This window comes from Misgurnus anguillicaudatus, chromosome 18, assembly GCF_027580225.2.
Source record: "Misgurnus anguillicaudatus chromosome 18, ASM2758022v2, whole genome shotgun sequence".
Taxonomy (NCBI): Eukaryota; Metazoa; Chordata; class Actinopteri; order Cypriniformes; family Cobitidae; genus Misgurnus; species Misgurnus anguillicaudatus.
Window position 1 is genome coordinate 3,247,397 of NC_073354.2, and position 21,561 is coordinate 3,268,957.

The window sequence follows — 21,561 nt, forward strand, 5'->3', positions numbered from 1 at the left end:
TTGTTTGTTTGTTTGACAGCAGAGGGTCTGTTCTTTTATTTGATACATTTGTATGTTTATATATTTATAGAAGAACATTTTCCTGGAAGGTACTATTTTATGAAACTTTTGTGAAAATCACAAAAAAGGCTGGCGGGGAATGAGTTAATATAAGCACTAAACTATCGGTATCGGCTGATTTCATTCTGAATAATTGGCTATCAGTATTGTAGGAAAAGTTTTATATTAGCATCTCTAAATTAAAGTAACACGACAGCGATTGGAGAGCAGAATGCTACTAAGATGCTTTTAAATCTCTTTCGCAATTTCATAAACCGATCGATCTGTGCAAGCATGCATGATGTCAAACACACCCTTGTTATCTGGGGTCGTTTAGAATATGGTGACGTACTGTGCTTGTACTGTAATTGTGCTGTGTGTATCAGAATGTTTTGAATTCTCGCACATCGGGACTCAAAGTGAACCCTACCAGAAACCACCTCTGCAAGCTACTAGGGTACGCTTACACCTACTGCACTCTGATACGGTATGGAGCAATACTGGTACAGTCTAGAACAGCATAGTGTACATCCTAAATTTCACTTGGAGGATCAGACAGGACAATTTCATCAGTGTAAGATTTAAAATATCCAGATATCAGATTCAGCAGTAAAAGGCAAAGACACAAATGACTTTGAATATGTTTAAAAAATACTCTCTGTGCAGAATGTAAAAAATAAGCTGACGATCACATGAAACTCCCCTTAAAATTGGTCTCCAAGGACATTGGGGACACTGTGATTAACCTGACATGAGGAAATGTTTTGAGTCAACAGAATTGGATCGCTGAGTGTGTTCTCTGAAGCTAACAGTTGCTTGCCAATGTGCCACCTGACCACATAATCAACAATGTAATTACACTGTGTTTCAGTCAGCAATAAATAAACAAATTGAAATCAATGCTTTTCCACTTAGTCAAAGCTTATAGGAGCTGTATGTACAGTAGGTTTTGGATAGTACTAAATTAAAAGTAGTGCTGCCACTAACGACTAATTTTCTAACGACTAATCTTTCGACTAATTTTTCGAATAGTCGACTATTCTAAACGACTAATTAAAAAAAACTCAAGTGTTTGTTATTTCATTGTGTCCATTTTATTTTGAACCCACCGGTGTCATAAACAATATAAATAACTTAAATGTTACCAAATAAAAAATTACAATGTAAACAATATAAATAATAATAAAAACTTCCAGTGCAAAGCAGATGCTTAACAGAAATATGAAATGTTTCACTTCTACTCTTTGATCTTATATTGCATTTTAACACAACTGAATGCTATTTTACATATTATCTGTTCTGTTGTAGCCTATAAAATAGTGACTAAACATGACCCATCACCTCGTTTTTAATCCAACCAGCTGTTCCTTTAACTGCTGCTAAAATCCTGATTTAGATATGCAAAAATCACCATACATTTACATTGTAGCTTTACTGCTGTTGCTCTTCTCATAATTGTTGTTGTGTTTTGAGCCATTTCTTGATTTTAAATGCGAGTGATATAGCGCAGACAATTCGGTGCCAATTAAGAAATATAAGAGAATACACTGTTGTTGTTACATAGACTACTACAGAACACGGCATACAGCATCATAGGGAGGGAGAAAGCTCGCACACAGACTCACACTACTGCTAATCTTTCTTCAAGTCATGTTAATTCGATCAGTCGTCTTTGTCAGAGACATCTGTGAATGTTGACGTTTACGCAAAAAAAGAAAGTACATTAAAAACACTGCCACCTTTTCACTGTCACGTAAGAGACAGGCGCGCGCGGTCGAGGCGCTGCAAGCAACATGAGTGATAGAGTGAGAGTGAGAGAGAGAGAGAGAGAGAGAGAGAGAGAGAGAGAGAGAGAGAGAGAGAGAGAGAGAGAGAGAGAGAGAGAGAGACGCGCTGAACACTCGCAACAATGAATTGAGCCGTTTAAAATAGTAAAATAAAAATGTAAATGGGAATCATGAAAAATCTATTTGTTGCGTCCAGTGTTGATTCCGTGGCGGAATCACGAGCAAACACTGATAGCCTTTAACATCCAAAGACAGAGTCATTGTACTTCTCAAAAGAGTTAATAAAACAGTACTGACTAGCTCGCCGTTTCATTAATAATCATATAACAGTTACTTACGTTGTCCTATTCTCTGTGGGTGTATCGTCAATAACTCCCGAGTGTTTTCGTTTGAGATGCTCGTGCATTGTCGTTGTGCTCCCGTGATAAGCCAGCGACGTTTGGCACGGTGTAACAGACCACTCTTTTATCACAACTTGGCTTAAAATACTTTCATACTTCGGAAGCTTTCCGACTCATAATTCCATAGACTCACCTGCCACCGCCAATTTTTCAAAATTAAAGCAGTGAAGGCAGGGGGAGAGGGAAGAAAGATGATAGCGTAGCAGATTAACCAGCAGGGCGCGCACAGCGCACAGACTGGTGTGGAGGTGAATTACATTGAGCCATTTGAGACATGAGACAGAATTACAGTGGGCCGTTTGAGACGGAAAAAAATAAATATGCGACTCCTCGACTAAAAAAATTGCCGTCGACAAATTTTCATCGTCGACTACGTCGACTATTCGCGGCAGCACTAATTAAAAGTAGTATAATATATTCATAGATATTTAGGAAACGTGCAAAGTTCACATATCTTGCTTGTTAGAATGTTTTTTTGTTTTGTTTTGGTCTGTGTAATCCTGCCAGGGTTTCCCGCAGCACTTTGCAGTTCGGGCGGCCCACCTAAGCTGTGGAACGGGAACCCTACTGCCTTAACAAAAAATTTTTTAAATCCGCTGCACAAAAGGCCGTCGCATGCATCTCGGAGAATAGCACGGACACGAGCGGCCACGTGCGCCACATGACCGAAATGAGAGAGAAAGAAAGCGACGTCGTGGTCCACCGTTGCTGTCTAAATTCCGGCAAATACTAGAGGGGCTGGGCCATTTTTTATGTGAGTCCGGTGAGATTTTTTCTACATAGAGGTTACGCGGATGCAGTGGCGAACTGGTCATCTGGAGCACTGAGACTTTTCCCAGTGGGATGCATGGCAATGTGGGCCGGTTTGCCTTAATGCATGCAAGTTATAGAGTAATGACAATAATGATTACAACACTGTGTTTTTTGTTTGGACCCACTTGTAAACTCGTTGTCATTGCTGCCTCCTTCAAAACACACAGTCGCTTAGAGCAGCCATCTAACAGTCTAACAGCACATCATTGTCATAATGTTGACAAATCAAAATAAAGTTTCTGTTCACAGAAGCCGTAGTGATCAACTCCCAGCCAATCGAATTACACGACCGAGCAAAAATGTTAAGTTTTAAGAAGTCTGTGTTTCTTAAGACAAATGCGAATTCCAGCCAATCACATTAGCTGAGAAGCATTCCAACCAATTAAATGAAAGAAGGCTGGAGTTTATGTTCACTATGTTTGAGGGTTTGTATTAGTGATGCACCGATGTATCGGCCACCGATATTTATCGGCCGATTTTTGATGAATTTGAAACCATCGGCATATCGGCAATAGCACGAGAAAGGCCGATACCGATTGTTTATTAATTAACTGCATAAAGAAATCCATTATATGTAAAAAATGAGTTGATGTTGTTAATAAAATAAATGCTGAATAGCAACAACCACCTTTGAAGGTTGTCATGCTGTCTTTGAAGGTTGTCATTATATTTGTTTTAGCTTGTTCTCTTATTATGTTGGTCAGTTGAATGTGAATTAGATCCAATCCATGTTCAGTAAAAATAATTTGATGCAGAAATAAACTAGCTAATAGACCAACTGTATAGTATTGGTCTATAAGTGTTTAATATCGGCATCGGTATCGGCCAGAAGTTGTCTGTTTAAAGGTGCTGTACGTAACGTTTCTACTTAAACTAATCCATTTTCAATTGCCTGTGTGTGAAGGGGTTGTAATATCTCATTAAAATGATCCACTTTGCGGGTTTTGCTATTACCTCTGAAAAAAAATATTATTATTTTTATGTGAAAGTACCGGGCCGGATTTGGCGCGAAATCCAGTGACGTCACCCGCATGCGCGTTCCCGAGCCTCTCGCCTCGTCTACTGACTTTGCGCTCAACAGCGACGACACTGTCTGATAACAGAATGAAACGACCTGCTCCCATCACAACACAGACTCCAACACAAACTCCACATATTGTGAAGAAAAGTTATCTGCTGAAGCTCGTAAGGCCAAACGTGAATCGGATCAACAACGGACAAAAACACGGATTAACATTGGCAGGGCATTTGAATTATGGAGAAACCTCCGCTTTGTTTTGGGTATAAAAACGGATCCGGAGTTGGCTTTCATCCTTTTGGACAGGTAAGCTAACATTACTACAAAGCATGTCAAATATATTTCGAGTGTGCTTTAGTTTTTTAGACGTTGTTTCGGTTTGCTAGCCTTCGCTTTAGCGTGTGTTCGCCCAGCCGTCGTCGATCGATGACGTAAAACTGCGGACGCGTTTGTTTGCGTGCGTCCGCTTTTTAAAAGTCTTTAAACTTGTACAGTCTGACATTGATGGAAACTGAGTTTATACAATGTGACATGGACTTAACTACGATATTGATCACACAGTGTGGCAAGCAACAACCCTAAAGGACTAATAGCACAGTGTATTTACTGTTATACTGAAATTGTTCAGTGTAGTTCACTAACTGTTTTCGTTATCTTACCGTAAATGTACATATGTAACACCACATTACACAGGCTAAATGCAGTCAATTAAACGTTGCAGTGGGAGTTTACCTGAGTTTCCAGCATGTTGTGTGATGTTTTCTCCGGTGTGTTACATCTCAGTTTGGCCGTCGCTCATGAGTTCGAGCACGCGCTTGTAAACTTAGTGGTTGCAATCTAAACAATCACCGCTAGAGGCCGCTGTACACTACATACAGCGCCTTTAAATCGGAATCGGCCCAAAAAATCCTATCGGTGCATCCCTAGTTTGTATAGTGCTTTACACACGAATACATATTGTTTCAAAGCTATTTTACGAAAAATGCATCCTTATATTAAAAAATACAGATAATTAACTTTAGGTCTATTTCTGCTGGAAACCCTGCCCGCCCATTGCCAATTTACCCAATAGTGTATTTCGACAGCACGGTTGCTTAAATGACACCACAATGGCACATAAATATACAACCTCAGGTGGATACAACCTCTGAAAGAACCACATATTGAGTTATAAAAATCCACAAAAGCAGGTTTGTAATTTGCAGACAACCAAAACGTTGCAAATGTGAAAATGAGCAGATAAACAAATGTTTTCCATCGTCGGTCACGCTATATGTGTAAACCCGAGAGGGGGGCAGGGAAAAAAACGTCTCCAATACTTTGAATTTAGACTGCGGTATCAAGTTCAACTGCTAGAAGTCAATTTTACATACAGCTCCTTTAAATTAAAGCCATTTCAAATACCCCTAAAATGATGATACAGACACCTGCAAAACGTAACTGTAACGTCAACATTAGAGCTTTTGCCTAAAAACGCTAGCATATAGCATTAACTAGCATATAGCACTAACTCAGCAGTCACAACTTTGTTTTTAGTCATAGATATGTACACTAGATGTCGCCTTGGCTACGGCAGTTCATTGAAAAAAATGCGTCAAATAGAGCCGCCATCTTGAAACAGGGGAGCCCAGCATCAGCATCATTGTAGGCAATGGTGTAACGAAAATAAAATCACCATTAATCATCATGAATGCGATATTCTAGGTTTTCTTTAGGTTTGTTTCAACAGTCAGACATGTATTTAGCATTGAGTCCAGAAAAATATTTAAGTTTTGATATTGTGAAAATCTACTTTTTCTAACTATAATGCATAGTGCTATTAGCCCTAACATCAACACGCAGCACAAAAGTCCGTTATCGTCCATGAATTTGAAATACAGGCGGAGATAGCAGCGTTACCTAGCTACTTCCTATGACAAGACCCCTGTTCCAAGATGGCGGTGGTTTTGACACATACTTAGAACCCCAAGGCGACATCTATTGTATATATCTATGGTTTTATTAATTAATTAAATTAATTGCAAGTGTAATTTATTGTTGGGGCGTACATCACAACTGTAACATCACAGTCAGTGTTATGTTGAGATTGGCTTGTTTTCCAGTGTTCTTTTGCATGCACAAGGTTTACATAAGAAGGAGGAAATTATTATTTTTATTCATCTATGCCTAAGTAAATACAGTTTTCCATTCTAGGGCACCTTTAACTAATCTTAAAATGAACTCTCCAATTTATTTAGTACGCAAAAATGTAGGTTAGGTGGGGGAAACAGCCATTTAAATTCCAAAGAGGAGTGGGCGATGCTATGGATGTGATTTATGGCTGAATTAACTCTTGCATGGGTTGATTTGTTTGTTTGGGAATTCCCTCAGGACAAAGTTTCGCAATTAAAACACCCATTCTGCAATCATTTTTGTAGTGTGCACACCTAAATCAAGTAAACCAAGTATGTGCTGGTCAATGAGCTGGAGAGTAGTGTGGTTCACATAAATCATACAGGTCTGGAAAGCAACCATTTTAATTTTAAAAATGTATTTTAAATCTATTAAAAGTTGTGTTTTAAGTTGTTTCGGTGATCTTTTAATTGCACAAGCCAAACTGCTATTGGTCCGTGACTAATAGGTGGTTGTGTCTCAACAACCTACTTTGACATAAAACATTCTGTTTTTCTCTTTACTCTCAGTCTCTAACTGCCGAAAGGTTTTAAAACCTCACCCAAAGAAGAACGTGGCCCTAAAACAGTACCATAAGAAAGTAAAACGTAAATCTTTCCAAGTCACCCCCTGAATCTACCATACATCCCTGTATTACATGCATCCAATGGAGTCTGGAGTCCAACCACTGATTCTCCTCTGCTGTATGCACTGAATTTCAATGAGCTCACGTGATGTGCACTGTCGAATGATGAGTCTCACATCTATCTTACTATTTATTCAGAGGTCTTTGTGAAAGAACTCACCATTGACAGTTAAGGAATGTGGAAATTCCAGTCTGACTTTTGCTTTTGAATCAGCCATAGAGTTAATGTTGTACAATGTCTGACAGCATACAGGAAGTTTGTTAAAATCTTAAGATGTAATTCATCAGTCTTCTTGTGCGTACTTGTAAGGCAAGTTTCAATGGAGCCACACTTCCTACGCAGCAGCGGCACACCCTTAAAACATGCAGAATATGTTTGGGATAAAAAACAGGCCTGCAGTTATAGGACACTGATATATTTTATCTATTAACTATTTAATTGTTTGTGTAATAACCTGATTTAATTCCGGCAAAGGTTCATCTTTCACTAACACTGCGTTGCTATACAATCTGCAGTGTTTTAAATTATTGACACACATAAAGAACTGGCTGAGCTAGTTTTAAGGTTTTACTTTGACCCCTGTTTGGGTCACCATGCTCATTGTTAAACCGGGCTGATAGATTTTACTGCCAACTGACAAAAGAAATGTCTTTAGTATATTGCAACAGCAATAGATTTCAACCTAGATTTTCATGTCAATTCAGTGCTGTTAACACTTCTATTATTTGTTAAAGGTGATGCAATGTCACAATTCATCAAACATTTTTAACCTACAGTCTTACATAGATTACTGTGATGATGGATGGATGAGTTTTTGGAGCCTTAACAAGTGGGAAACCGAGCACCGGCCCTAAGAAAGCCTGGATATTATTTATAAAGCCTAACTTAGAACATATGTTGAATCTAAATCAAGCAAATTTGTTTTTTAATCGACCATCCGAATTAAATTCTACTAGAAATTTTTCACTGCATTGGATGGTGCAGCTTTATTATAAATTTAGTGAACTTCTGTGAAACCTCAGTGAACTTAAGTGAAAATTTGTCTAAGATTAAGACTAAGACCGACCGACGGAAAATTAAAAGCTGTGATATGGCTAGGAACAATAGTCTCAGACTGGCGTAATAATCAAGGACTTTGCTGCTGTAACATGGCTGTAGCATGCGTAGTGATATTACGCACTGCCCGAAAATATCGAAACTCTTTGGTCATTTTTACCGCGATGCTAATTGTCTAATCAGATTCAATGGATTGGGCTAAGCTATGCTAAAAGTGCTAGCGCCAGACCCAAAAATCAGCTGAATGGATTCCAAAATGTATTACTGCCAAAAAGCTTGTCTGGATGTAGATGTAGAGTACAATTAAAAACAGTTAAGAACTGTCTTTTTAAATTTTAAGAATCAAAATGTTTGGCTATATAAAGAAATAATATATTAAATTGTTCTCTGATATCTACAGAAAAAGGTGTGTGGCTTTATTAAGTGCACAAATGATCCAGAGACGGTTTTACATGTCCATTTACAACCCTAGAATTTGCTCCCAGAATGAAAAAATCTATTATTACCTTATTTGAAAGGGTCATAAATAATAATGTTGAGCTCTGCTCTGATTGGCTGTTTCTCAGAGCAGCTCCTTCAGTAGCTGTGTGTGTGTGTGTAAACAGATCTTATATTTGACTCTTTACCAGAAAAATATATTTGAGGAATAATCAATTGTTTGGAGATTGTTAATGGACGTTTCTGAGTGGTAAGTTTGTATTTTTTAGTGTGGACCTGCAAAACATAACTGTTACGTCAATAGTAAAACTTCAGCTTAAATGCTAACATATAGCATTAACTAGCATAATGCGCTAAGTCACAACTTTATTTTAAGCATTGTAACAACATTGTAAATAATTTAATGTGTAATTTATGTTGGAGGAGTATATCACGACTGTAATGTCACAGTGGGTGTTATGTTGAGATTGGTCTGTTTTCCAGCAGTCTTTTGTATGCACGAGGTTTACATAAGAAGAGGGAAACAAGTGTGTTTGAGGCTCACGATATGTCAGAACTCTTATTATTTATCTATGCTTAGATAAACTGTTTAAAATTCTACGGCATCTTTAAAACTGTTACATTTTAGCATACTTTGCCTAACAAGACCACCTTCAGTTCAGTTGCAGCAGGATCATTTCACATAAGCCACATAAGCTAAGAGTCTTCAAATCCTGATTTACAAATCCATTCCAGAACAACATAATGACTATCCTTCCTCGTGTCTCACACTAGATGGACCCCTATGGGTATGTAAGCTCAGATAACATCTCCTGAGTGCCATTTTAGTCTATCATTTTAGACCTTTAGTCTATCTGTTGGCCCATAGTGAAAGCAGGTATATGGAAGAACAGAAACATAACAACAGTTACAGCCAATAGTTACTATAATTGTTGCTATTAATCATATACTTAGAAGAACAACTACTGATACAGCACAGATGTTCTGAACATTGATACTGATCCACTAATATTCAGATTGACAGTAATTATAATAAAGCCTTTTAACATTGCCATATGGCTTTTTTGTGTATCATTTTTTTCAACGTTTGAAGAACAGTTTATTTTGTTTTGTGCTACGAAATAACTCTGTGGTCTTTTCACTCAAACCACAGATATTGTCTTGTTCTTGAAATACTTTCAAAATCTAATTTACAATCAAAATCTAAACAATGTTAAAAAAAATGTTGTGTCACAGAAACCATTGTATGATATGACAGGAATGTAGCACTACATCCTGTATGTGTCTTACACTTTTGAACATGGTGCATCTGGAAACCATTAGAAATCTCTATTGTGTTCGTGTAAACCAGTGTTATTTTTAACGATAATGATCAAACAAATATACTAGTCAACATTTGAAGTGGATCAAAACCTTTCATTAAAGTTGTCTTAATATCCAATACACATTATTGTCTTAGGACAACATATTTGATCCACTTCATATGTTGATTAGTAGTGTATTTTAATTTTTAAATGTGATTTAATTTAATTTAATGTTTACAGCTAGAAAATAAGATAGCACAAATAAAAAACTCTGTTTAGACGGATTTTGCCAAACCGTCTATAAAATGAACAGACAAAAACATTATAAAATTGGTTTTAGCTATTAGTAGCCCATTATGTTATTTAAATGGTCAACATTTCCTGAAGCCTTTCAATTTGTTAAAAAAACTGTTTAATGGAAAGTGCCAGTAATGTAGCACAGCTTGTAACTGAACTTTATGATGAAATATGAACCTGTCTCCTGTTATTACTGCAGCACCATCTGTGTATTGGGACATCCAGTGGCAAAACTGACCGATGAGACCTCTTTAAAAGGACAGAGAGTGGCCAGACACACACACACACACACACACACACACACACACACACACACACACACACACACACACACACACACACACACACACACACACACACACACACACACACACACACACACACACACACACTTCCATCTTCATTCGTTTATCACTTTGTGGCTTTTAGCATGCCTCAGGAATCCCTGTGGAATCTAGATTACACCATGGGTTCGCTTAAGAAGTCTTATTCAGTAAGTGCACACCACAAACTTAATCCAGGCCACACATACTGACTTCCATTAAAAACATTTCATTGATCAGATGTACTGACAGTCATCAATGATCAAAGTAGACCACCATACATGCAACACATAATGCGAACGACCAGGGCTCAAACGAGTGAATCTGAAGAAGCCTGTCAAAAAAATTTTTTATGTAATATCTTATTTTATGCATGATCTTGGCAGACCTACAAACTTTACATTGGTTTTAGGGATGCATAACGATTAATCGCGATTAATCTATAGCAGAATAAAAGTTTTTGTTTACATCATATATGAATGTGAACTGTGAATAATAATTATGTATATATAAATATGCACACATGCATGTATAATTTTGAAAAGAATATATATTTATATATTAAGTATTTATATTTACATATAATATAAATTATTCATAAATATACAAAAGTATATACACACATAAACATTTCTTAAATATATAAATGCATGTGTGTGTATTTATCTATACAAAGTTATTATTCACAGTTTACACACATATATGATGTAAACAAAAACTTTTATTCTGCTATAGATTAATCACGATTAATCGTTATGCATCCCCAATTGGTTTATACAAATGAAGTTATAAACAGCGACATCACATTCACTGCAGGTTGGTGTATTGTACATTCGGGCTATGCAAGTAATCGTTTTAATTTTTTGATTCAAAAAATTACAAAAACAAGATGATTATTGTGCGATAAAAATATAAATCGCATGCCACTGGACCAATGTGTTTGTAAGGCACTTCTAAAGGCACCACTGATTTGACATGTGTCAATAAAAAGGTTAAATAAATGCATGTTTTCAAGGTCTGAGTAGGTAATTGTGTTAAATAATATTGATTATGATTTTTTTTTACCAAAATAGCCATGATTATGATTTTGCCCATATTTGTGCAGCCAAACTGTACATTCACAAGTAGTGTTGTCAAAAGTACTGGTACTTTGGTAAACAATAAAAAATATTGATACCAGATTTTCAACTAGTGGGTCAAGCCGGTACTAATGCCTGATGGTTGTTTAAAATGTTTCTATTTGTAATAAAGCAGGAAAAATGTTTGGTTACAAAACGTGTCAGAAACTTATTTTTTTGCGATGATCCAAAAGTTTGTGGGAAAAATGAATGGGCTTTTTTTGAGAGGACCAGCGTTCCACTAACTTTCAGGTTGACCTACGTCATCCCTGCAGAAATCTATAGTAATATTAATTTAGTAACTCTTGTTAATTTCATTGGCTCCAATCTCACATACACACTGCAAAGTTTTGAGGGTGACCACCGCATGCTGACATAGTGATAAGCAAATCTTCATATTAAACATGGATACTACAAATCGTTTGGTATCAGCTGCATATATGATAAAATAAATACTCTAGGAATTTTTGTATGCCAATATTGGCAGAGATGCTGTGATTTGTTTGTGCTTTTAAACAGGGGGCTCTCCCTGGACTCTAATATACAAGTTACCCCTGAGGTATCCCTACAGTATTCAAATGTATTAAATGTACCTCCTCACAAAACTGAAATAAGGTCATTCAACTTCTGTTAAACCAAATAAACTAAATATTTGCCGTGACACAATATTGCAATATTTTAAAATATCAATCATTTCTCCAAACCTTACACTCGCACATACATGTTCTAAAAGAAAAAAGACATTTTAGATAATAAGTAAAGACTGAAGAGCATAAGATTGTCAGCTATACTCACTATTGAGTCCATTTGGGATACTCCTATGAAGATGTGGAGTGGACAGATCATCCATGGATCGCCTTATGGTGCCAATCTTGTTCTCTACAGCCTTGTGTATATGATGATGATGATGATGGTCTGGGCTACCAGCACTTCCACCACTGGATGTACTGCTCCCATCACCAACGTCTCGGACATTGCCAGAACCTCCATTCAGGTTGCTGAGGCTGGACTGACTGTCGATGGAGCTCCTAGATCCCGCTCCATTCCTATCTTCATCCAACATGAGTATGATCTCCTTAAGTTCCACATTTTCCTGTAAAATGCTCTCCTGGCTGGTCTCCAGCTCCTTAAGTTTTTGCTGATAGGCGCTCACCTCCTTCCATATGGTACTTGCTGTATACCTCCCAAACCTTTGCCATTCCCTCGACAGCTTCTTACCTTTCTGCCTATCATCGTCCAGAAAGCAGCACAGCTCCCTGAGCTCCTGGCTGTCATCCTGCAGTTTCTGGTTGATCTCCTTTAGGTTCCGAATCTCATGCAGGTGCACCTGCAGTCTGCGGTTGATGTCTTTCATCATGTTCCCATGTTCCAGCATCAGGTTCATCTTCTCACTGTCGACCCTTCTCAGTCTTTTGATCAAGTCCTCTTTGCTCCATCTTAGCAGTTCATCGTCAGAGATCTTGCTCAGGTCATCTTTAGGACAATGTTTTGCCATCATGATTCTCAGAGAGAGGCAGTTTCAGAGGGAAATATTCAATACTGATCTAACATGGTGCAGTGTTTCGATCTCAGCAGTAAAACGCAACGTAAGGTCTCATTTAAAATCATTTATGTACACTACGCTGAGGAATTCCTTTACGAAAAAAATGGAAGGTAGAGCACGAGCTGATTTGTATTCCGGACCAATTTATTTTCAAATCAACATGTTTAAAAACGCCTCACTTACCCAGAACCTCGAAATCATGCGTGTATTTATAAATCCGAAAATAGACGCGATATGTAAATCCAGGAGTGTGGCTTTAAGCGAATCCCCAAGACGCGCGTGATCGTACAGGTTTCAAAGGCAATATTAAAAGATAACTATACAACGCCTATGATTAATAACATAAACGCATTTAATTTAACCAGAAGCGATTTAAGCGATTGATGGGAATTCTCACATATGTAAATGCAGAGTCTCATGGACAGCTATGGCGTGAAACGATCCGAGCGCGAGCGGACTTGAGCAGGTACAGAGATGAGAGGCAGAACAGCAGGAGCTGCCCTCTTAAAGAGACAGAGTCCGCATTCCTGAATTCTTCAATGAACGAAAAATGTTATCCCATTTCATCTACCTGTCTGTCTATCTTTCTATCGAACTACATTACAAAGTTTCTATTTGGTTGAAATAAAAAGTAGCCTACAGATCTTGTAGTTTTGACATTTTACAGCACGATCTGAGAGTTTTCAATCAAAACAATCCAATATTATTTAAACATTTTACAGTCCATTTATTGAAAGCTAAATTGTTAACTAGTAAATCAATATAGATAGTAAACGTAACCACGTTATTTGTACCCCCTGCGAGTGCGAAGTGAATTAACTTAGGTGTTGTATGAGCCAGTTGCATAGTCTCTGATCTACTAAAATAGGCCTAAAAATAATTCAGCAAAAACCTGAGAAATAGCTTGAGATATGTTGGACCATATATATTGTTTTTTTGTTGTTTGTTTTCGTTTTTATGTTTGTCCATTACAAAGCATTATTAAATATAATTAAAATAATTATAATCATAGATTTAACCCCCCACAATTTTTGGATGATGCAGACTGTTGTAACAGTAATTTGTTTGCTATCGCACATTGCCATCTCGTGGACAAAAATATATTTACATCCGGGGCATTACAGTCTGTTCTCTACTTTGCCGTACCGAAAACGTCGACAAATAACTCGTAAACATTGCTTTACAAACTTTTTTTAAGGGCTTATTATTGAGAGAACGATAAACAGTTGCTTTTGTAATGGTTAATAGCTGCCTATCCGATTTTAGAACAATAATTTAAAAGCCTTTTTTTAAAAGCTATTTATCACGTAGCTTTACAAGCAAATAAAATACCTCAGTATACTTATATTAAACACACGACCAAAACAATAAAAAATGTTCACGTTTTAAAGTATAAATATAGTATAGTACAAGTTCATAATTTTTTAACGGCGAGTACATCTGGCTCCATAGCTCAGTGGTTAGAGCACTGGTCTTGTAAACCAGGGGTCGCGAGTTCGATCCTCGCTGGGGCCTGTTGATCGGTAGTGTTTTTTAAATTTCTTTAATTTTCATCTTAACGTCATTCCTTATAAAAGATAATAATGTTCCTTTTCAAACTAAAAATTGTTCTTCAAGGATAATCACGAAAGTCAGAATGAATGTTTAATGTAAAGACTAACATAGTATTTCATATCATGTTTTTATCTCTCTCATTAAATACACAATAAATGCATTAAATGTATAAAATGTTGCATTAATTCAAAATTAATACTCATGTGGGGCTATCCTTTTTTCAGTTATGTTTTACATTTTGAGGCCTTTTCAACAAACATTTCAGAGATTTTCAGTTAAGATGTTTTATTATGATCTTAAACTACAGTAATTCATATTACAGATCTACCTCTAGCCTCTATTTGTGCCTACAATAGAAATGTCTTTTTATCTATCTGTCTGTCTAAATATCTACATTTACAGACACTGACAAAACAACGTAAATATAAAGAATAAGCATGTAGTTATCTAGTGTTTTTAACTCATATAAGCATTAAATGTGGAAAATCACTGTGTATTGTTGGGTTTAAAAAAATTGCATATTGCAAACAGAAAAAGTGTATATCGAGGGGTAAAAACCAGATGACGACATTTTGGGTGAAATGGAGATATTAATACATGTATCAAATGTTGAGCACTTTCTACTGCCAAAAGGACACATGTGAATTTCTAATCAATTTGAAATTATAAAAGAAAATCAAACTAAAAGTTGGTAAAATGTCACTTACGCCCCCTCTGGTTCTCACCCCTCGATATGGAGCATCCTAAATAAGGGTGTTAAAAATCCATTCAGGTTATGTTTGAAAAGTGCCTGTTAGTAGACTGTCAAGTACATAGGAAGTCCTGCGTCTAGAACATGTCCTCTGTACAATGTTTAAGGTTGCAAATAACTCCACTTAGGGGCCGCAGAAATCCTGTGTCTTTAATGCCAAAAGACTGTCCAGGAACCAGACTGAACTCAAATCTCTGAAGCAGTTTGGCAAGCACAACTTTTGCCTCCATCTGTAAGAGAATGGATGGTCATTACACAGATCTGCAAACCCTGTAAAAATCGTCGCCGCCCGGTTCAGGTAACTAACAACTAGATTACAGTTTTATGACTGCTATAAATCATATTATGCTTTGTGTGTGTGCTTAATGGAATCCCGAAAGTCTAAGCTTTTCAACGATGTGCCGCATGAACGTGTATTTTGAAGATTTAAAGGTGCAGTGTGTAAATTTTAGCGGCATCTAGTGGTGAGGTTGTGAATTGCAACCAACGGCTCAGTCCACTGCTCACCCCTCACTTTTGAAACGCATAGAGAAGCTAGGGTAGCTGCCACGAAAAACATGTCATCATCGGAGACAACTTAGAAAAAAAGTTTGTCTGTTAAGGGCTTCTGTAGAAACATATAGTTTTGTATATTATTTTGCATTTCTGTCAAGAGATCCTTCTAAAAATTACACACTGCACCTTTAATGCTTCAAAATTACAATAACGTTTATGCAGCCTCATGTGCAGGGGGGGGGTGTGTGAGACACAGTGTTCCTTATCAGGTTAAGACATTTGAGAGGTCAGGTTTGCGTTTATCGAAAAACAATTCATACCCAGAGAAAATTTTTCAACCAATCAGAATAAAGCATTTAACAGCCCCGTGGTAAAAGGATAAGATAAAGTTCAAGTGTGTGTGTGTGTGTGTGTGTGTGTGTGTGTGTGTGCGCACGTGCGCGCGCATGTATGTGTGTCTATCACCTGTGAGAAGGCCTGCCCTAGACAGGATCGGGGTCCAAGTGCAAATGGGTAGTAGCAGTAATAAGGCCTTAAAAAGACGACAAAAATGGTGGTTAACAGTACTCATGTTGTAATGTTATCTACATAACTGCAAAAATATGTTAAAAAAAATGTGGATGTTAAAAGTGGAAAACAAATTAATAATTTACTGTATTAATAAACAAATTATTCATAATAGCAGAAACAGTGTGGACATTTGACTGATTACTTACTTTGGGGCATTTACATCAAATCTCTCAGGATCAAACTTCAGAGGGTCTTTAAAAAACTTTTCCATTCTTGAGGAGACATAGGAACTGAACTGTTAACAAAGTTAGTAGTAGTTAAAAACAGTTATGAATATAAAAGCCATTAAAGCCATGTGTATGTGTATAAATATATTATTTTTAAAATAAACTTTTCATTTTGTGACCCACTTAAAAAGGTATAATTTATCCTGGGACCCACCAACATATTTTTAAAGGTAAACATGAGGAAACACACTTTTTCTCTTTTATAATTGAGGTTTTATTTTCCTTATCATGTTTTTAATAAAATGTAAGCTTTTGCAATATCAAAATACCCTACCAAGTGACATTGTGCGACCCACCTGAACCCACTGTGCGACCCAGTAGTGGGTCCCGACCCAGGGTTTGAAACCCCTGGTCTAGAGAGGAGTGTAATTGGAGAACTATAATAAATTGTTACATTGGTAGTGCTATTAAGTGCTTTTGTCATTCAAAACTTTACAGTATAGGTCATATAATATATACAATTCAAAATACTGCCTGAAATGAAAGAGATCATATGTAGGGCTGTCACAATGATTAAATAATCATCTCATCGCGATTGTGTCACCTCATCGTGATGATTTCAGATCACCACAATGATTGCACATCTCTTAAAAATACACAAGGGGGAGCTGCAGCCCTATATAAATGAGACAGTATCTGATGGCGCTTTTTAACTGACAGTGTAAGGCAATACATTCCAAAGCCATTCAATAAAGTGAGAAAAACTGCAGTTAAAGAAATGCTGCAAAAGATGATTAGCAGTATGAACATAACATACATTTCCAAAACAGCAATTTCAAATTTAAGGAAGTGAAGGATGCTATTCTAAAGGATCTGTAAGGAATTGATTTTTTTGGTAGCCACTACAGACATGTGGTCCAGTACTTATATGACCTTAGTAGGATTAGCTACTATTTAAGGCCTTTTCTGGTATAGTTTGTTTAATCTGATTGCATTTTTATTTTCAGTTATTTTTCAAAAACTTTATTTTGTTTATTTCTTATGAAGAATTTTCAGTTTTTGAAAAGATATATTCATTAAATATTTACTTTTAAATATGTCTTATGTGTATTGATATTTACTGTCAGGTAAACCTTGCAAAATATTTATTTTTAATAATCAAAACAATGTGTGAAACTTATTTCCAAATTTCATAATTGTGACAGCCTTAATCATATGTGAAGAATACTCACAACAGCAGAACATCCTCCTGGGATTTTCAGTCCATTTATAATCATGTCCTCAGGCAGCAAGCGAGACGTTGCTGGAGCAGTGGGGTACAGTCGCAGAGTTTCCTTCAACACCTGAGACATTATAAAGAAAACACCATGACCATTCAACACACTTCATGACTGACCAGGCACTTACTGAAGTACTATAAAAATCATGCCTGTCAATAACAACACCTGAGACAAGTAGCAGAGTTTTCCCAGGTCTTCATATAAAATTTCCTTTTTCATTCCAAGGACTTTGTCCACCTCCGCTTTAGCTCTTGGAATTAAATGATATTTAACTGTTAAACAATTGTTTTACCACAGCTTGATGAATACTAAGAATTCACACTGGAAGATTATTACAGAAAATATAAATTGTCTTAATATGTTTTACCGTTTGTATATCTCAGGGTGTCGCCCTAATTCCATGATTGCAAATGAAATCTGATTGGCTGTTGTCTCTTGGCCTGCAGAGAATTTAAGTGTCAGTTATTATCGAATTTAGTTTCCAGACACTAAACAAACAATGATAACTCACCTGCGATAAAGAAAGTGACAAAATTGTCCAGCATTAGCTCATGATCTTCTGAATTGTTAGCTTTTTCCTCCTCTACAGCAAAAACAAAGTGTTACAGATGATGTCTATGTATTGTTGAATAAAAAGTCATTTAATGTCTCAGTCAGTGAAGACTCTCATACCTGCTGTCTTGAGGATTTGAGAGAGAATGTCTTTGGGAACATCTTCACCATTTTCCACTGCTGTCTTCCTGTCTTGTATCCATTTCTCTCCGGTTCTGCGTAAGAGTTCAGCGGCATCTTTAATCTGTTGTACCATCTTCCAGTTTTTAGGGTTGAGCTGAAGTTTCACAAATGCAAAAGTTTCTAATCAGATTATGTTACATTGACCCCAACACTTCAGGATGACAGAAGTATTATTTATAATATTAAAATCTATTACCCTAAATAAAGGATCCCTGTGATTATACACCATGCCTTTCAAACACAGCTCTATTGCATTCTGGAAAGGGGAGTCAGTGTCGTTCAACATATTCAAATCAACACCAAAAGCCACCTGTGGATGAAGACACAATAAAGTATTTGTTTTCCATTTAGGGGACTGCACCCTAAAATGTGTACAAATGCAATGTAGGGATTACTGTAAATCAGACTTGGTGACTGCAGCGCCTGGGCTCAATGCTCTGATTTGAAGATTGCTTTCTACAATAAAGACTACAGCTTGAGGAAATCCAAGTCTCCTCTTAAAGGTTTCCAACACAGTATAACTAAATATAAGTACAGAGAGGCTGTGGATCAGAGGAAAGAAGTTTGAAACCTTGGTAATGACATCGAGTGTGACACAGTTGACCAGATCATGCATGACAACAGGTGTTTTCCCATCAGCGTTTTCTTCCAGTTTGTCCATGAGGCGTTCTGACATCTCATTAAACGTGCCCATCAGACCTCGCAGGTATCTGATGAATAACATATCATCAGCTGTACTGCACAAGGAGAGCATTTCAACGTCTTATAGATTTTGCGTATTTGACTCACGAGCTGCTGAAGGCCGGATCCATGATGCGCCGCTGCCTGTACCAGGCATCATGATCCACAGCCGTCACCAGACCGTTTCCAAGGAACCTGAGGAGATTTAAATGATGTGACTTATTCAGTCTCAGTAATACACCATAAAACACTTACATTCAAACTGAAAGTCATACATAATAGGGCTGTTAAAATAGGACCAAAGGTAAGCAAATCTTTGAAATGTGTGAAAAGCCATTGCAACAATTCATTACACTTTAAATGAAAGTGAACATTCTTTTCTCTCCTCTTCTTGTCCCCTTTATTATAATGTAAGTTTCTGTTTCTTGCCCTTCCCATTTACAACCCAGCAAAGATAAAGCTCACCTTTTCCCAAGCAAGCTAAAGAGGGTTTTGTAGACAAGGGGATCTTTAGGATACTTGGGTGACATCATGATTGTCTGCAATGAAGGGGCAGACATTTTGATTAGGATTTTTTGGGTTCGATTACAAACATGAATAAGGGTTAAATACTTACCTTTGTAGCCTCAGGGCAATAAATCACGACCACAGCATAATGGAAGGTGTTAAGTCTGTACACAGGACCGTATTTTTCTGCCCTTTAAACAGAAACACAGGGACTTGATCTAAGCATCCTTTGACCACATAGAAAATATTTCAGTATGTCTGCAATTTACATTTCATTCAAGAAAAGTAAAAAATAGGTCTGCTGCTTGACACAATAGAGCCTGGTATCATTACTGTGTACATAAAAAAACATTGTGATTAAAGATTGATTCCAAAAGAATGCATTTAAAATCTAATTTTCATTTTTTTTTACAATTTGGCTCCAGCTATGAGATAAAAGTTGAGCCAAGCAATGCACCTGGTCGGCCAACTTGAATGGGGGGGGGGGGGGGGGGGGGTAAGACAAGGATCAAAAGAATTACACCTAAAATTTAAGTAACCCTACACTCTTCTTTAATTTCCATCTGTTATTAAAAATTAATCTCACATTTCTACTGATATAACAAAGTAACATTATGTATTTAAGTTATGTTGGTGTATTTTACATTTCTTTTCTTTTTGAGTTTTGACTCAGAAAAACCTTGCCGCACCTCATTGTAACACTAAAAATTTCACCACACTTTTGTGTGTGTCTGTGTGTGATATTTTCTATCTTCTGGGCACCGAACAACCATGCATTGTCTTCCCTGAAACTTGTTGGTGGCAAAATTCCGTCCATGCGGCGGAGGCTTGAAAGTAATCCTGGTTACAAACTCATTTTTACGTGTGAAGCAACTTTACATATGTGTCCTGAGTTTGTCACACCACAGACAAAATGTGTTATTAACCGACCAACAAAGGTACAGCCCCAATGAGTACTGGACCATTTTTTTCTGACAGTGTGCAATTTCCAATGTATTTTTAATTGTTGTTCTTTGTAACAATACCTTACATATTTTATCGTATGTTTTAATGCTAAGTTTAAGACTTTAAACTATTGTAAGAACAATAATAGTTTAAACGAAAGCCAGAAGTGTTTGCTGTGACAGTGCATTCCTGCTCTAAGTGTCTGTTGTGTGTGTGAGTGAAAGTGTGCGTGTGTACAGGTTTTTATACATTGTGAGGTCCAAATTTCCTTATAATGATAGTAGAAGTCCTAACCACCTACATGTGGACCGCCAGCCAAGTAGCCATACAAAATTGTTTATTTGAAAATGTAAAAATGCAGAAAGGTTTCTGTAGGGGTTAGGTTAAGGGGTTAGAATATGAAACGTCACCCCCTACAGCAAAAAATATTTTTAAATATAATTTTAAATATATTTAAAAAAATGCCCAAAATATAGGCTATTTGCTGAATATATTTTTGGCCATTTTTGTATATTTTGAAATATTTAAAAAAATATATATATATATATTTTAAAGCATGTATATTCATGTCCTATTGGGAATAAAAGGTTTTTATGTTACAAGCCTGTAAACATAAAAGGTTTGAAAAGGGTCAAATTAAATATATATTTTCAAATGCAAAAGTATACTTTATATTTGTATAATTTTACATTTTATACATACTTTACAAAATGTAATTTTTTTGGCTAGGAAAAATATTTTTGACATATGGGTTGTACAATTAGAAATATATCTGTATTAAGCATTTTTAAAACATATTTTTGGCAGAGAAATTTATTTTTTGCCTTATGGGCCAAAATAAAAGCAAACCGGTTTGACGTATTTTATGAGAACTCAATGTTCTGATAATAGGCTATAGTGTGGAAATTGAGGTTTCAGGTCAAATCGCCTGGAAAATAACC

The 21,561-nt window shown here is 36.6% G+C and overlaps 2 protein-coding genes and 1 non-coding gene across 6 annotated transcripts in view; 1 reads left to right on the forward strand and 2 right to left on the reverse strand.

Annotated features, from left to right (window-relative positions):
• The window catches only part of ccdc85cb (coiled-coil domain containing 85C, b), a 55,143-nt gene extending 41,420 nt beyond the window's left edge, over nucleotides 1-13,723 (reverse strand). The window contains exon 1 of one of the 2 annotated variants that reach the window (XM_073855564.1): nucleotides 12,188-13,723. In XM_073855564.1, coding sequence (XP_073711665.1) covers nucleotides 12,188-12,890 — 703 coding nt within the window. In that variant the 5' untranslated portion in view covers nucleotides 12,891-13,723. The remainder of the gene's footprint in view (nucleotides 1-12,187) is intronic. The other variant, XM_073855563.1, reaches the window with a different exon arrangement.
• A 654-nt stretch (nucleotides 13,724-14,377) lies between these two features.
• Nucleotides 14,378-14,450, forward strand: trnat-ugu (transfer RNA threonine (anticodon UGU)). Its single transcript has one exon. It is a non-coding gene; the product is annotated as a tRNA-Thr (tRNA).
• A 116-nt stretch (nucleotides 14,451-14,566) lies between these two features.
• LOC141350441 (cholesterol 24-hydroxylase-like) overlaps nucleotides 14,567-21,561 on the reverse strand; it is a 77,672-nt gene continuing 70,677 nt past the window's right edge. For all 3 annotated transcript variants that reach the window (XM_073855560.1, XM_073855559.1, XM_073855558.1), the window contains exons 3-15: nucleotides 19,785-19,866; nucleotides 19,634-19,707; nucleotides 19,277-19,363; nucleotides 19,059-19,197; nucleotides 18,684-18,797; nucleotides 18,425-18,581; nucleotides 18,264-18,335; nucleotides 18,120-18,192; nucleotides 17,918-18,002; nucleotides 17,705-17,815; nucleotides 16,452-16,540; nucleotides 16,201-16,267; nucleotides 14,567-15,470 (exon numbers count right to left, since the gene is read on the reverse strand). In XM_073855560.1, the coding sequence (XP_073711661.1) occupies nucleotides 15,318-15,470; nucleotides 16,201-16,267; nucleotides 16,452-16,540; nucleotides 17,705-17,815; nucleotides 17,918-18,002; nucleotides 18,120-18,192; nucleotides 18,264-18,335; nucleotides 18,425-18,581; nucleotides 18,684-18,797; nucleotides 19,059-19,197; nucleotides 19,277-19,363; nucleotides 19,634-19,707; nucleotides 19,785-19,866 (1,303 nt within the window). In that variant the 3' untranslated portion in view covers nucleotides 14,567-15,317. The remainder of the gene's footprint in view (nucleotides 15,471-16,200; nucleotides 16,268-16,451; nucleotides 16,541-17,704; nucleotides 17,816-17,917; nucleotides 18,003-18,119; nucleotides 18,193-18,263; nucleotides 18,336-18,424; nucleotides 18,582-18,683; nucleotides 18,798-19,058; nucleotides 19,198-19,276; nucleotides 19,364-19,633; nucleotides 19,708-19,784; nucleotides 19,867-21,561) is intronic.